General features: G+C 41.4%; 1 protein-coding gene across 7 annotated transcripts in view; it reads right to left on the reverse strand.

Moving 5' to 3' along the window:
• The window catches only part of LOC116223235 (leucine-rich repeat-containing protein 27), a 74858-nt gene that overhangs the window by 38204 nt on the left and 20219 nt on the right, over positions 1-16435 (reverse strand). For 6 of the 7 annotated variants that reach the window (XM_031579251.2, XM_031579246.2, XM_031579249.2 and 3 more), the window contains 2 exons: positions 9287-9509; positions 3283-3429 (listed from right to left, as the gene is read on the reverse strand). In XM_031579251.2, coding sequence (XP_031435111.1) covers positions 3283-3429; positions 9287-9509 — 370 coding nt within the window. The remainder of the gene's footprint in view (positions 1-3282; positions 3430-9286; positions 9510-16435) is intronic. The other variant, XM_031579250.2, reaches the window with a different exon arrangement.

Here is a 16435-nt window from a genome sequence, read left to right on the forward strand (position 1 = left end):
CTTGCAATCATCAACGGCTGTTGTCTTCCGTTTCAGTAATATATCAGTAATGATAGTGACAATGTCATTGTAAAGGTATCTGCTGCATACTTTATCAAGGAGTCCCGATATAACATTACAGCATTAGGTTACATCTATGTACACCTATAATATGGTTTACGTTTCAAAGACATTTACCAAATATTGCTTGGGTGAAGAAAAAATCAAACCAGGTGACTTCACTTCTGTGATGCAAAGTTCAGAAACGACTGAAACATACGTTATCTTCAACGTTATCTTATTGTCAGCAATCAGTATTCCTGTATAACATTACTTCGACAATTTCTGTTTATAATAAGTTTAAACTGATCATCAGAGAAGGATGAAAGTTGTGTCTACCAACAGAACACTGTAAAAAAAAAAAAAAAGTCAAATAGGCTACATACAGTAAACTTTCAAATACACTCAACCGACATATGTAGGGCCAATGATTTTCCGCGATAACGGACAACGGACGGAATTCGCGGAATGTACCCTTTGAAACGGAATTGCAACTTTCAGACGGAAACATCATTTTGTGCACACAAATCACCCAAATTCCCCTGTATTTTGGGCTGCAAGGCTATATTTCTTTCAAATAAACACAACAACGATTGCAACGATGAACAAACATTAATTAAAGAACAAAACCACTGAGAAAATGTCACGTCTGCGCTGAACTCTGCTCCGGCCACGCCCCCATTTTCAACGGTTGACCCACACACCTCCGCTAAAGCCACATTCAGTCGCTCGTCTTCCCAATCGCATTTAGAACCAAACATTTTTAGTCTTCTGTTCTGTTGATGGCTGGCAAACAACAATCTGAGAAGGGCACATATTATTCACTCATTTTAAGCCATCAATCTACCTCAGGGTGAACAAAATGAGCTGAAACGGGGAAAAAAACGGAATTCACCAAATGTGAAACAGAAAATGCATTTTTTTTAAATGGAAAATCATTGGCCCTACATATGTTAGAGAGAAAGTGAGAGGGAGAGAGACATTGATTATGTTCGTTGTTACAGTGCAAACCCATGACAGCGGAATGATACGCTTCCAACGCTTTGAGTGGGCGTGGTGTAGTGTGTGGAAATAGCATAACAGACTGGACTAGTGAGCTAGTTAGCAGCTAGCCAGTTAGTAGGTGTTGAAAATTATGATTGTAAAACAGTGCCGTGGTGGTCATAGAGCAGAATTGCAGCTACAATTGTCATTGGGCCTGTGTGCAGGGATGGGTATCATGTAAGGTCAAGCATCATGAAGGCCAGGGTGCAGGTGCAGGCCAGTGGAAAGTAACAAGCAGTCAGGAGGGGGGTCACTCACTCACACCCATACACTCACTCACTCACACACACATACACACACACACACTCGCACACACACAAGATGATGGCAGTCAAGGTCAGACCAGGCCTCCAAAAAATAGACCCTCCTGCCATTTTGCTTGGTATCTATCTCCCTCAAAGCAAAAGTTCCCTCGCAACAGGTGAGCGAGAATATTAGCCAAAAGCGTAGATAAAATATGAGGAGATATAAGGGAATATTCTGATTGGGTCAGTATAGATGGAGGTTGAAGATCGTGACTTGCAGAAAGTGACGAATTATGAGTATAAAAAGTCAATGCATTGGGTGTTTTAGTTAGAGCTGCTCCATGGACCACCACTCTCGTTTTGGATGAAATGTTTGCAAGGATTGAATAAAACTTCAGTTTATCGCACTCCGGACTTCTGACTCTGATTGAATATTTACTCTAAGATTTGGAAACAGTTGTTAATTCGCTACAACATAGGCTATCTAGTTACTTGTCTTTATATCAAAACTGTCATTCTGTTCAAATATGCCCAAGATTAAATATATAAACATACCAGGAACAACAACAAGCCCTTACAAGGCCATCCAAGCCTTTCTTTTTAGCAAATTAAACGACCAAACGACGCCACAGTCCTGCAATTTTCAAACCGTCAGAGACAACACCAAACAATCTGATTGGCCGCTGCCGGGGAAAATCGCTCGTCATTTGCATAGGATTAAACTTTTTCCAACTTCTTTCGCTCGCTTCGCCCAAAACGGTGGTATACGTCACAATGGATTGCCTCCCGTTGAAATGCATGGGATTTAGAATTACGCTTTGCACGCTACGCTGTCATGGGTTTGCACCGTTACGGTTACCATTCAAACAAACATTGGCTAGTTGTCCCTTTAACTGTGTTTTCTTTTCAGAAAGCCTGCCAAGGCCAAGAGGGATAGGGCATTAATGTGTTTAGCCATTCAGTAAAATGAGTCAAATTTGAACATGCCCTTACGTGCCACTGTTCCCAGATGTCCTGGTTATAGGTGTGTTATGTGTTCTGTATGAGCATTCTAACCAAATATGATGGGCTTCAAATATTTCTATTTAACGGCCATTCAGACATTTTGCCAGTGTAAACAGTAATTACTGGCTAATGGAAGCACTGAGTTTTCATTAAAGTTTGTTAGTTGCTTCTTTTTTTGTATTCAGAACACCCTTTGTAATCATTTAAGGGATAATGGAAACACGAAATGAATGGACTTGATGGAAGAAACTGCACTTCGCTTTGCGATATTCTTTGCCTCCACCTTGTCCATTCATTTTGTATAACGGGACGCTTCAAAGGCCATTATCCCGCTTATCGACCGGCTGCTACACATATATTAAGGCGTGCATGGGTAGCCCGTACAGGAAACCTTTGGTTCTGTTTAAAAATCAGCCAATTTGTTTAGTTCATAGTACTACTTTCTATAGTCACGGACAAGGATAGCGTTGGGTAGTTTGCTCGGTTAAAGTTGATTTCACTGTAGCCAAGCCCGAAATCCTGAAAGCTGTTTCTGATTCTATGCTTGCTAGCTTGATAGTTCTCCAGATAACGTGTTATTTAACCACAGAATGAATTGCATTTACACCTCTTGGCAAAATTTGAGAATATTTTTATTTTGTTCATTCATTAGCTAAACTGACTACACATTGTAGTCGCTGTAATGTTTATGAGTTATAACATTGTCACATCAGTGACGTATGGCATGACCCCCTACAGGCATGCGCAGGTTGGGTGTTCATGCAGAGCAGAGCCCGCGAGTACGTGAACAGTACAGTTGTATAATTGCCTCCTTCATATCAGTAAACTATCTTTCTTTAACACCCGGTCTGATTATTAACTCACACAAAGAGAATATCACAGTAGCCTCTGTTGATGGGCAGCTATTCAATCAACTGTTATTAATATGCATGAGGTAGTGCTTTATTACCTGCGTCTTTGCTCCAAGGTTATTTGTTTTTCTTTAAGCTCTCTCATGACAGCATCGCGCCTTTCATCTGACTGCTTCCAATTTTGCAGTTCAAACTGTGGAAATCCCGGAAACATGCTGCCATTGACACTGCGAAATTCTTTTTTCCTGCAATTCAAGAGTCTTATTCTTAATGAAATCTTTTATATTAATAAATCTTTCTGATCTACATTAGGTATCACTGATCTCAGGGGCAAATGTACGTATGTTGGAGAGCACAGCGGAAAGGGTACAGTGTATTTTCATTTCACATTGTGTAATGTACTAAATCTGAGGCTGATTGTGTAATAAAAGCATGTCAAATGAGTCTCTACCCTCTAACTGTAATGTGCAGCACCTGTTACAAAAATGAAACTAAATGGAATCACGGAACTGCTGACTGTCAGAAAAAGGAAACAAATATTTTGATATCAAGAAACAGATGTTCATGCTAATGAGGTGCTAAGTAGAGGGGCTGTAATTCTCCACCTTCTCAAAAAAAATGCATGCCTCTTTGAGCAACTACCATAAACAAAGTCAATGCCATTGTTTCTCCAAGTTTCCAGTATGCCAGTTGTTTCCACTATTCTAGTCTGTTGTATCATTAATTAGACTAGCTATGCTGTCTAACATGTAGTCTAAACGTCCATATTGGTCCTGGACCATATTACGTAAGCACGAAGTAGGCTATAAACTCATCACCAAATAGGTGACAGGCTATTTTTTAAGAACACTACCATACTTAATTTGCCCAACAGCTGTTTGTTTAGGGTTCTCGTTACATATATTGCCCTCAACCAACGCCCCCCTTGGTGTAACTCCACACCCCCCTAGGGGGCCTGCCCCACACACAAACACACTACCTGGATTCTAGCTGCTTTGGGGGGGAAAATATCACAGCAAAATAGATGTACCCTTTTCAAAGTTAACCAGTTCACACACATACAACAGAATTTTTCAGTCACTCCTCATGCATCTCCTTCCCTGGTTTTGCCCAAAACTCCCACTTCTCCCTTGATCCTTCAATGAATGCATCTGCATTAATAGGCTATGCGCAACTTGTCATTCTGCACTCCAGCAGAATGCAGTTTTAACCATGTGCAGCCGGTCTGTAAAAAACACTCCACATTTTTAAGCACAGGTTGTGCCGAAATAGATAGATAGATAGATAGATGGATACTTTTTTAATCCCGAGGGAAATGTAGGTCATCCAGTAGCTTATACACATACACTTATACACCTCACCGACATACATACATAAATCACATATACATACACATAGGGAGAACATATATACATACACATAGGGAGAACATTTTCACACAGAGTGTTTCCAGATACAGGAAAAGGGTCTGACCCTATTGTAATGTGCAATGATTTTGACAGTGTCGGTGTCCAGGAGGAAAGTGATCTTGTGCTGCTGGTGTGGATAGTGCAAAAAAATATATATAATGTTCTTGTGCTTGTGAGGATGAGTAGTGCAAGATAGTGGTCTTGTGCTTGTGTGTGTGTTATGAAAGTGCAAAGAGCAAAGTGATAGTAGTGCAGAATATGTAAGTGGTAAAGTCTGTGCATGGGGCTGAGATGAGATGAGAAGGGGAGGGCAGACTGAGGTAGACTCATGCAGAGAAGTCCATCTCCCTCCCCCTCCCCTTCTGTGTGGCATTAAAAAGCTGGATGGCCCTGGGGACAAAGGACTTCCTCAGCCTGTCTGATGAGCATGACAGTGACAGGAGTCTGCCACTGAATGTGCTCCTCTGTCTGTTGAGAGTACTGTGTAGTGGGTGGTGGTCATTGTCCAAGATGGTCAGCAACCTACTCAGGGTCCTTCTCTCCGCCACTGTAGTGAGGCAGTCCAGTTCAGTGCCAACAACAGCTCCCGCCCTCCTCACCAGCCTGTCCAGTCGCCTTGCATCCCTCTTCTTTATGCTGCCTCCCCAGCACACCACAGCATAAAAAATGACACTGGCAACAACAGACTGGTAGAACATGCGCAGGAGTTTGTTGCAGACATTGAAGGACCTCAGCCTCCTCAGGAAGTAGAGTCGGCTCTGACCCTTTTTGTAGATTGCATCAACGTTGGCTGACCAGTCCAGTTTATTGTCCATATGAACACCTAAGTATTTGTAGGTGTTGACCACCTCCACACTGACAGAGAATTCACACGCTTCCGTTGGAATGCGTTGCGCCAACGTATGGCGGAGGAGGAGTCTGGCGCATGGGGTTCTGTTGATACCAGAGACGTTATAGTGAGATTGACAGGTCAACAAACCAATCACGCCACTAGCAAGCTGCTTACCTTCTAAGCAGTAGCATGCTAACATTAGGTAGGGTGCTCACACACCTCGCAAATCCTATCAGACGTATTTTTCAGTTACAATAAAGGGGTTTTTACATTGTACAGTGTCTATTTCTCGGTAACTTTTAAAAAATCTAAGCAAAAAAAAGTCAAACAAACAACTTTTGGGTACAAATACGACCATCTACGGAGTTTGGTCGCCATCTTTTTTTTTTTGAGCTTGCCGCTTTCTAGACGTGAGCATAAACGGGATCTGATTGGCTAGCGCCTGTGCTGTCAGTTATGCATGAAAGGCAAATTGATTGGCTGACGCATGCATTGCCTCTCGAAAAGTTAAACATTCTTCAACTCTTGCTGCAAGCAAAGCATGAAACGCAACGTACGGGAACCCAACGGAGCCATAATTCAGTTTGGCAAAGGATGACGTCACCCCATTCAAAGTGAATGGAGATCCGTCAACCCTGACGGATCAACGCATTCCAACGGAAGCGTGTGAATGCTCTGTGACCCCCTCGATGGAGACTGGTAGCAGAGGAGGCTGGGATCTCCTAAAGTCCACCACCATCTCCTTGGTCTTAGTGGCGTTCAGCTGCAGGTGGTTATTCCTACACCACTGCACAAAGTTATCCACCAGGCTCCTGTACTCACCCTCCTGTCCATCCCTGATACATCCCACAACAGCAGAGTCATCAGAGAACTTCTGGATGTGGCATGACTCCGTGTTGTAGGTGAAGTCAGATGTGTACAGGGTGAACAGGACTGGTGAGAGCACAGTCCCCTGTGGAGCACCAGTGCTGCACAACACAGTCTCAGAGACACAGTCCTTCAGTCTGACGAACTGTGGTCTCTCCGTCAGGTAGTCAGTGATCTAGGAGACCAGGTGGACGTTCACACCCATCTGCAAGAGCTTGTCACTCAGTCTGAGGGGCTGGATGGTGTAAAAGGCACTAGAGAAATCAAAAAACATGATTCTCACAGCACCTTTCCCCTTGTCCAGATAAGAGTGTGCCCTGTGCATCAGGTAGACGATAGCATCTTCCACGCCCACCTTCTCCTGGTAGGCAAACTGCAGCGGGTCGAGTGCATGGCGTACCTGGGGTCTGAGGATGTGAAGTAGCAGTCTTTCCATGGTCTTTGAAATGTGTAATGTTAAGGCGACTGGCCTGAAGTCATTAAGCACACTGGGGTGTGGCTTCTTTGGAACGGGGATGAGGCAGGATGTCTTCCACAGTGCAGGGACCTTCCCCAGTTGGAGGCTCAGGTTGAAGATATGCTGCAGAGGCTCACCCAGTTCCACCGTGCATGCCTTGAGAAGTCTTGGACAGACTCCATCGGGGCCGGCTGCTTTCCTGGGGCGCAGTCTCCTCAGCTCTCCTGTGACCTGAACCGCCGTGATGGTAGGGAGAAGGTTCTGTGTGGTCGCCTGGGGGAGGGGTGCAGCAGCTGTGGAGAATGGCAGAGGGCTGGAAGCTGGAGGGAGTGGGGCCACATTGGCTGTGGTCAGAGCAGGGGGGAGGGGAGGATCACAGGGTAGTGAGGGTGGGGGGGCTGTGGCATGCAGTGAGCAGGTAACAGCAGCTGATGATGGGGGGGATGCAGGAATAGGTGTTAGACAGTCATTAACACCTGGAGCTGGGTTGTCAAACCTGTTGTAAAACTGGTTAAACTGGTTTGCTCTCACCACATCCCCCACAACAGTGCTGCTGCTCTTCTTGCAGCCTGTGATGGTTTTCATGCCATCCCACACCTCTCATGTTGTTTTCCTGCAGCTTCTGCTCCACCTTCCTTCTGTAAGAGTCCTTTGCCTCTCTCAGCATGGTCTTCAGCTCTCCCTGTACACGCTTCCGCTCAGCCTGGTCCCCCTCTTTGAATGCCCTCTTTTTCAAGTTGAGGAGATGTTTTACATTAGAGGTAATCCAGGGCTTGTTGTTAGGGAAGCAGCGCACAGTTTTAGTGGGAGCCACAATGTCCATGCAGAAGTTAAGGTAGTCCGTAGTGGTGTGTGACCCCTTCAATGTCCTCCCCAAAAGAGTCCTGTAGCACACTCCAGTCAGTTGACTCAAAGCAGTCCCTGAGGGCATCCTCTGCCTCAGGAGACCACTTTCTGAAGGAGCGCGTGGTGGTTGGTTGTCTGCGCACTTTTGGTGCACCAGCTTGTCTTGTTGGCCTACGAGTTTACATTCCCCATCACACACGAAGGAATAGCTGGTTTGAACCTCCACCGCTTCTGCAGGCACCTAGCCTTCACCAACGCCCCAGCTCTGCTTCCACGGTAGCGTCTCACCAGCTCCTCCGGTATGGGGTAAACTTTGCCGGCATGAATTCTTGTCCTCAGTGCGAACAGCTGATCCCTCGTGTAAACAAAGTACTGACTGCCCTGTTGCAGTCGATTCGTAAGTGTATCCATAGGATATAAAGATATCTACACAGTGCCTATGAAAAGCAAAGTGTAAACAAGGACAAACAAACTTAAAAAAGCTAAAAAGACTCGAGACAACGGAGCTACGTGGAAAGGCTGCCACTCACGTCGGCGCCGGAAGTTGTAATTACATCTAAAGAGGCTGATAACATGTACATCTGCCCTTCAGTGTCTGATAATATATTGACTCATGACATAAGAAAGACTACAATATCACTTTTGAAATGCTCTCTAAAAAACTACCGTAAATTCTTAAATAAAGACCAGGCTTCAGATAGTAGCCGGGGGCGTGGTTGATACCGATAAATAAAGGCTGGGCCCCGTATACAAGCCGGGGGTAAAAAAAGGTACCGGTAGCCTATTTTACTGTAGCCTACCAGCATCAGTCCAGCACAAAGCAGACATCACAATTTAATTGAATGCATTTCATAAATACATGTTCTCCTCATGTTTAATGTTGTTGGCTAATTTCATGGCTGTTTGCAATAAAAAAAAGAAATGTTTCAGCCTACAAGGCGAATTTGTTATTATACAGTTACTTGCCTAAACGATAGAAGACATTCCTCCAAAATACCTCTTTTTAATGATTTTGTTGCCGTTTCGTGATTTCCCTAAGACATTTTTTTTCTTCATGATAATTGAACTTTAACGTCCCAGGTGTTGCGTAGCAAACCATTACTTGCTGACTTCAAGTTACAATGACTTTCCGCTACGTTAAATGACGGACTTCTTGCGGAATGATATGAAAGATGTGAATTAGAAACACAAAACCCGTTGCTAATGACAGCGGTCATTAACTTTTCGAGGTGGTGAATATCAAGAAATTACAGACCTGCTAACGTTGGGGTGCCCCATTCAAATCAACGGAACTTTTTTGAACATTCTGAAGAGCCGTAAGAAATAAAGGCCTGCCCCTAATACAAGCCTGCCCCAAATACAGGGCGGTGCGCTGTGCAGCCTAAGTAAAAAAAAGCCCCGGCTACTATTTGAGGATTTACGGTATATATGAAACAAAAGCAAAGTTTAGCTCATGGATACTAAAAGTCTAAAATGTAAATATGACATGGACAATACAAAAAAAGAAACTAATGTAAATCATGTCAGATTTTTTCACCTTTAATGTGAAATTGCAAACTTTAAAATTCAAGTGAGGGCAGAAAGATATGCTCACAGACTTTTGTCTAAAGAAAAAATCAACACCAGGTCATTTACATTATTATCGTTTTTTCTCAGAATGTTAATAGTGTACAAATAAATTACATCTGTACCTTTTAATGGTGGCCAAAGTATAGGCTTTGTGAACTCTGTCCCCCTCTGCTGTTTTGGGAGGACACGTCAGGATACCAGGATAATCAGCTTTTTCCATTTGGATCATCACCTGCTTCAGTTCCTTAAATTGTAATAGCTCATCCTGATCTGGTAACTCCTTGGTAAGCTCCAGATTTGACTGCACCCCTACTGGCAACTGCAGTTGATCCAAAGGGCGTAATTCTGTGGACAAACAGAGCTTATTATACATGCCTTAGGCCTCAAAGGTGCAGCACAGTTTCTGTTGTAGATACTGAAAACCCTAGAAAGATCACACTTTCTACTCAGTGAAAAAAAATGAATTAATTTGTCACCTTTTGCTTAAAAGTTATACATTTACTGATACAAGGTTACAAGTACAATGTTGAGCAAGTAGAATGCGGTTATTCCCCCATTTTACCCCATAATAAATTAACATAATGTTCATGTAGCAAGATCAAATTGATTTAACCATCTAAGCAAGACACATGCCTAGATTATTTTCAATACAATTCAATTTAAGTACATAGCGCCAAAACAATAAAATAGTTTCTAGGCGCTTTGATAATATTCCTTCTTTTTAACAAATATTACTACATATTTAACACATACATACTTTCACTTTTTCAGCCCAACCGCCCAAGGATTTGGGGTAACATTCCTTTGACTTTTATTTATGAATGTCTCAAACAAAAATGTATTAAATAACCAGGAACAACAACTTGTTAGGTGTACACCATAAACATATTTACAAACATGCAATCAGTAACTTTATTAGAACTTGAAAAAACAACAATACAATAGTTCAACAAAATTGTAAAAATTGCCCCGTTTGACCACTCAGAGGCACTGTAATGGAAATCCATTATTTTAACAAATAAAAAATCTTAATATTTAAAAAATATACAAACAATTATAAAACACTACAATATATTTAATTTGATTTTAATAAATTCAATATATACTTCCATGATCCTTCTCCACATAAACAGAGAACAATACAAATTGCCTGTGGAGAAAAGAGTAACCACAAAGAACCATACAGATAGATGGAAACATACACAGACACACACAGAGGGGGTTGGTGGTGATCCACAGTAGACACAGAGACCTAGACATGACCTTGAAACTAGGGCTGAACGATTTGGGAAAATAATCTAATTGCGATTTTTTTACCAAAATATTGCGATTGCGATTTAATATGCGATTTTATTTTTGTATCCTCTTTTTTCCCCAACAAAACGTAATGAATGATTTAAATATGACCAACACAATATTAGATACATTTAGTGTAAAATATTCTTTCCCACATTTTACATTTTTATTTAACTGCTCATTACAGAAACAAGAACAACAAATAGGTGGCTTTGCCACTGTGCATTTAAGTAATTTAAAAAAAGTAATTTTAAGTATAAACACTAGGCATGCACTTTTTAAACACTGTGTGCAAAATTTATCATCTTAAAAAAAAAAAAAAAACTTTAAAAAAAAAAAAAAGCCGTCGGCTATATTATAGAAAATGTAACATAGGGTAAAAGGTTTTGTTTAGCTAGTGAGTAGAATTTTTTCAAAGCGTCTAATTCGGCCGAAAAAAAAAAAAACTTTTTTTTTTTTTTTTTTAGACCACATTTTTTAATCGCGAACGTTGCGGTTAGAAAATCGCGTTCTATCATATCGCGATTAAATCGCAAATGCAATTAGTCGTTCAGCCCTACTTGAAACCCGCCGCTTTCGGCCGAATTAGACGCTTTGAAACAATTCTACTCACTAGCTAAACAAAACCTTTTACCCTATGTTACATTTTCTATAATATAGCCGACGGCTTTTTCATGACTCCACCAGTACAGTAACATGAGTCATATGAAACGATGATGATGGATAAGCTGTTAGAGTTGGTGAAGAGGGACTACAAAACTGCGTCTACAAAAATCCCTGCCAGCTGGCGATCTACATTTTCCCCGATCTACATTTTCCCTCAAATGCATCTGACTATACCTAGCCGACCTAAACACATGTCCTAGTGTTGTCTTAGAAGGTTGCCAATCCTGAAATAACAGAAAACTATAGACAACGGCAGCAATGACAACAAAGTGGAGAAAAAGACAGACGATAGATATGTAAGATCAAATGATAGATGCATGTTTCGATTGTAATCATGAATCATGGTAGGCTGGCGATCTGCTACACTGTCCCATACTGTATTCTTTCTTACTAATCTTTGACGTGCTACTCATAATAAGTTCCCACCCCTTCAGGTTTTGTCAAAGCAACATCTCAGCAACAATGGCACAGCAACGCTTACGTTTTTGTTGCCGTCTGTACAGCTCACTGCATACATCTAAACTTCATGGACGACAGCTGTAAGTGCAACCGGAGGTGGTGCCCCTGTGTCTATGTCTGTGTAGGAGGGATAGAATTCAGTGTCAATGAAGCATTTACACTTTCTACCTTACATGGGACCTTCTCAGGTAATGGCTAACCAAACCCAAAACAAAGAAATTGTCATTTAAGATTATCAATAGGTAGACATGTAAATATAAATGTAAACTCACTCACTATTACTTCTAATATTACTGTTACTATCATAACAAGCAATACTCTTGTAACAACCAGACATGGGCATGTGTGCCCGCACACACACACACACACACAAACCCAGCTGAGGATAATGCGAGATCATCATTGTTACTCTTATGAGGATTAACCTCATGAGTCCGGCGAGCCCGACCGCCTTTTCACACGGTGGTCTGTAAACAGCAACAACGGCGGCAATGCGATGTTCGATGAGCCTCTTGGGTTCAATAGATGATAGCATGATGCCAAGATGTTTAAACTCTCTGTACTGTTCACCATATCTGAATCTCCAAGCTTGACCAGACATTTTGCTAGTGTGTCATCAGCGTTTCCATTGAAGACCATAGTTTCTGTTTTCTTACGGCTTAATGTGAGGCCGAACCTCGTGAGATCACTCTCCTCTTTTTCCGCCTCCTCCTCGCCCAGCAGCTGCCTATCCAAGAAGTCCTCTTCCATGCCTTCGTGGTCCTCAAGGTTATGCTCTCCGAAGAGCCGAAGCTCATTAGCAGTGAGCTGCCTCCTCCCTGAGTGAGCTGTGCGTACTGGCTCTTCTCTGCATCCATCTGAAATAATAATAATAAAAAAAAATGTTTTAATATACATGACATTTACATAACGGTTATCATCACTAACCACAACCCTTTTCACTTAAAGCATGGTCACTGGAGGCTGACAGAATGCTTGGGGGAAATTTGTGTTGAACACTTAGCTAAAGTATAGGAGCATACAAGCTTGTGAACTAAAAATGCAACAATGAAAATTTGAGCAAAGAAATCTGACAGAAAAACTGTCCGAAACCAGCTAGATAACACACACACAATGTTATGTCCTATGGCACTGTAAGGACAAATACTGCAGCGGGTACACATTGCAAATTGGAGTAAACGTGAATTTATGCTCCCGACATGTTAGTTAGCCAACATCGCTCAGTCATCTTAGCAAGCAAACTGACAGCCTACAACCTACCCAATAGGTCGACATATCTGCTGTCATACTCACATTCATATAGACCATTTACAGTAAATAAAAATCAATACCAGGCGGAGCACTTAGTCCTTGCGTTATATCTGGATTATTTGATGTGCAGCTCATTTGACAGATTAGCTAACCAGTTTGCCAAATGGGCTAATAGTAAATTGTGTGTAAAATTTTGACGGAATAACAAATGATAATATGAAATCAGTTATGTTTGTACATTATAAAGCGTGTGGGTGAAATTGACAGACCGAGAGGAGAATGCGTGACGTGTCGCACCTGCAAAGATTTCTGGGGTGACACAGCTAGTTTGCTATAACATTACCTGTCACACCATTTCGTACCAAATAGAAAAAATCTTGAAAAATATCACTCCTAGTAGTAGTATAATCTTGGTTATACAGTAACCTAAAATATATCATAGAAGAATAATGATAACTTGGTGAAGTTTATAGCTTGCCCACTTTATACTGAAGTGGAAACACTATACGGTCGTACTCACACTGTCAGACTACTGGTATAAATAACTAAATAGGACAGCTTTTCAAGTAATAAGTAAAGTAATAGTAATAAAATGACTTTCTTTTACCTCAGTTGATCCAGTAGTTTTCCCCTCAGATGACATCAAGTTGAACAATGTGATGTCCACCTCCTCCTTCTGACATAGCGAGCTGAGTGACTTGTCAAATATGTGTTTTGTCTTAAATTAGCACCACAAACCCCATAACCAATGATGTCGCCATACAGCCCATCATGTGATGTTTTCAAGGAAGTTTTAATATATAACATCGGTGGCTGAACGACAGAAATATAAGATTGAACATCATCGCTACTCAGGCACCGAAAGATGAATGGACCGGCTACAAAGGTTTAATTCAATTCATTCGTTTGTTAAACATTTTTCAAAGTGATCATCATACTAGCCAACGTGGCTGATTTATTTCTGTTAGCTGTGAGGCTTGGTCACCATTGAAGCTCCACTAGTGGTTGTACCACCGTACGGATATTGCAAGTACAGTGATTAGGTAGTAGCAGGGGTGGTAATTTTGTCAACATGTTCACCTATCCTTATGTGCGCTTGCTTAGTCTGTGCTGAAGCGGTTTTATTCCCTGAGATCAGAAATTGACCAGTTTTTGAAAGAGAAGGACCGACCTCTTCATGAACTGAGTGACCCTCTATGGTTGGCAGATCTGGCATTTCTAGTTGATCTTACTGATCATCTTAACACACTGAACAAGAGACTGCAAGGCAAAGATCAGCTTGTACCACAACTTTATGCACACATAAAAGCATTCTGTGCAAAGCTTTGTCTCTTTGAGACACAACTAAGCAACTTCAATGTCGCGCACTTCCCCACGTTGTCCGAAATCAAACGTGCTTCTTCAAAGGCCAACCTTTCTGCTAAAAAGGGGAAATATGTGTCTGTGATCACATCTCTTAAAACAGAATTCAGTCAGTGCTTCCGAGACTTTTCTGTCATTGAGAAAGAAATTAAGCTGTTAAGCTGTGTTTGGCTCAACATACATATGTGAGCAAACATTTTCTCTGTTAACTCTGAACAAAAGCACATCGAGAACCAAAATGACCGACACCCATCTCTGTGATGTCCTTCGCATCTCAACCACCAAACTTACTCCTGACCTGCTAACCATCCTTCAGTCCAAAGTGCAGCATCACTGCTCCCACTAAGTGCAACGCTGTTCCCATTATATGAGAGTTAAAAATATATTACACAGTATTCATGTGTTGAAAAGCCCAATTACTTAATAAATTCAGTCAATTAAAGTTGATAACACATTAACTAACATTTGTTAGAAAATTTTAACAACCCCAATAACTTCTTTGCATAACTAACTTAAATATACCCATCCCCTTGTTCCCTTATTTTTCCCTCTTTATACAAGGCTGTGAAGGGGAACCACCATCCTGACTAAAAAGCTATCTGAGGCAGCTGTTTTGAGAATGAGCTGTTAACCCTTTATGTAGCTAAATTAATGAAAACTCATTAATGGAAAGTTGTGATGTAGGCTGTTTTTTTTTTTCATTTAAAGTGGCATTATGCAGTAATTGTACTTCAGGATTAGGGTTAGGATTTACCTTAGCAGTTTTACCTTAAAATAACAGCTTTAAAAAAATTGGGGCGCTACAATGACTTTTAATATGGAGAATCGCCTCCGTGCCATTGCCATACCAGGGTCGTAGTAAGTAGCTTATTTGCCGTCTTGCTTTGTCTTGTGTTGCACTTGCTTGATGTTTGACTGTGTTAAACTAGTTAGTCAACAACTGTCCTGTCATAATGTCAAAGTCAGCACATTTCAAGAGATTTCGTTAGTTTTACCCGCTAGCATATCGTTAGCGATTAGCAATTGTTCCGTTATGCTACTTTAAGCATATTCAATTAATAAAGCATAATTTACCTACATTTGATTGATTTTGTTAACTTTAATAGAGGCCCAGTATTTCGTATATTTTTCTGTATTTGCCCCTCAGTGAAAAAAGTTTGGACACCCCTGATTTAGACCATTTGCTATGATGCTTGAAATTGAGCTCAGGTACCTCCCATCTCTCTTGATCATCTCACAGCTGACCATGCATATCAGAGAAAAAAAAACAAGCCATGAGGTTGAAGGAACTGCCTGCAGAGCTCAGAGACAAATCTGGAGAAGGCTATACAAAAAATCTGCTGCACTGAAGGTTCCGAACAGTGGCCTCCATAATTCTAAAAAGGAAGACATTTTGAACAAACAGGACTCTTCCCAGAGCTGGCCACCCAGCCAAACTGAGCAAGCAGGGGAAAGAGAGGTGACCAAGAACCCAATGGTCACTCCGGCTGAGCTCCAGAGATCCTATGTGGAGATGGGAGAAACTTCCAGAAGGACAACCATCACTGTAACACTCCACCAATATACCAGAGGCCAGACAGGAGCCTTTGCTCAGTGAAAGACACAGGCAATCTGCTTGGAGTTTGCAAAAAAGCACCTAGAGGACTTTCAGACTATGAGAAACAAGATTCTCTGGTCTGATAAAACGAAGATTTAACCATTTGTCCTCAGTTCTAATGTCTGGAAGCAACCAGGCACCACTAATCACCTGCCCAATAATATCCCCATGGTGAAGCATTGTGGTGGCGCCATGTTTAATACATTTGCAAATTTGTCTAAAATCTTGTAGGATGGCTTGTTACAACTTTGTAGAAGCAGCCTAATCACTAAAGTGTCTCTCAGTGTTGCCCCATTATATGGAACATATTCCCATTGTACCATCTAAACACTTAAGAATATTCCTCATATACATCAGCATTTTATTACCAAAAAGTGTGTGCTTGTTTTGTTGGGGAAGGTTGAGACATGCAAGCTAAGAGGCTTACATCACTGGGACAAAACAGTTTTAGATGTACTTACCTACACCACTTACATTACTCGTACTACTTATATTTGTAACAGAGACAAACATGCAAAGTTGACATTTTGTAAATGTAAAATGAAAAATGTTTCAGGATACTCAAAGTTTCATCAGTTTGCCATACTGTAAGCCATAAGGCAGAATATGCTCTAAAAAATATCAAATCTACACAATGGAC

The sequence above is a fragment of the Clupea harengus genome, chromosome 13, assembly GCF_900700415.2.
Source record: "Clupea harengus chromosome 13, Ch_v2.0.2, whole genome shotgun sequence".
Lineage (NCBI taxonomy): Eukaryota > Metazoa > Chordata > Actinopteri > Clupeiformes > Clupeidae > Clupea > Clupea harengus.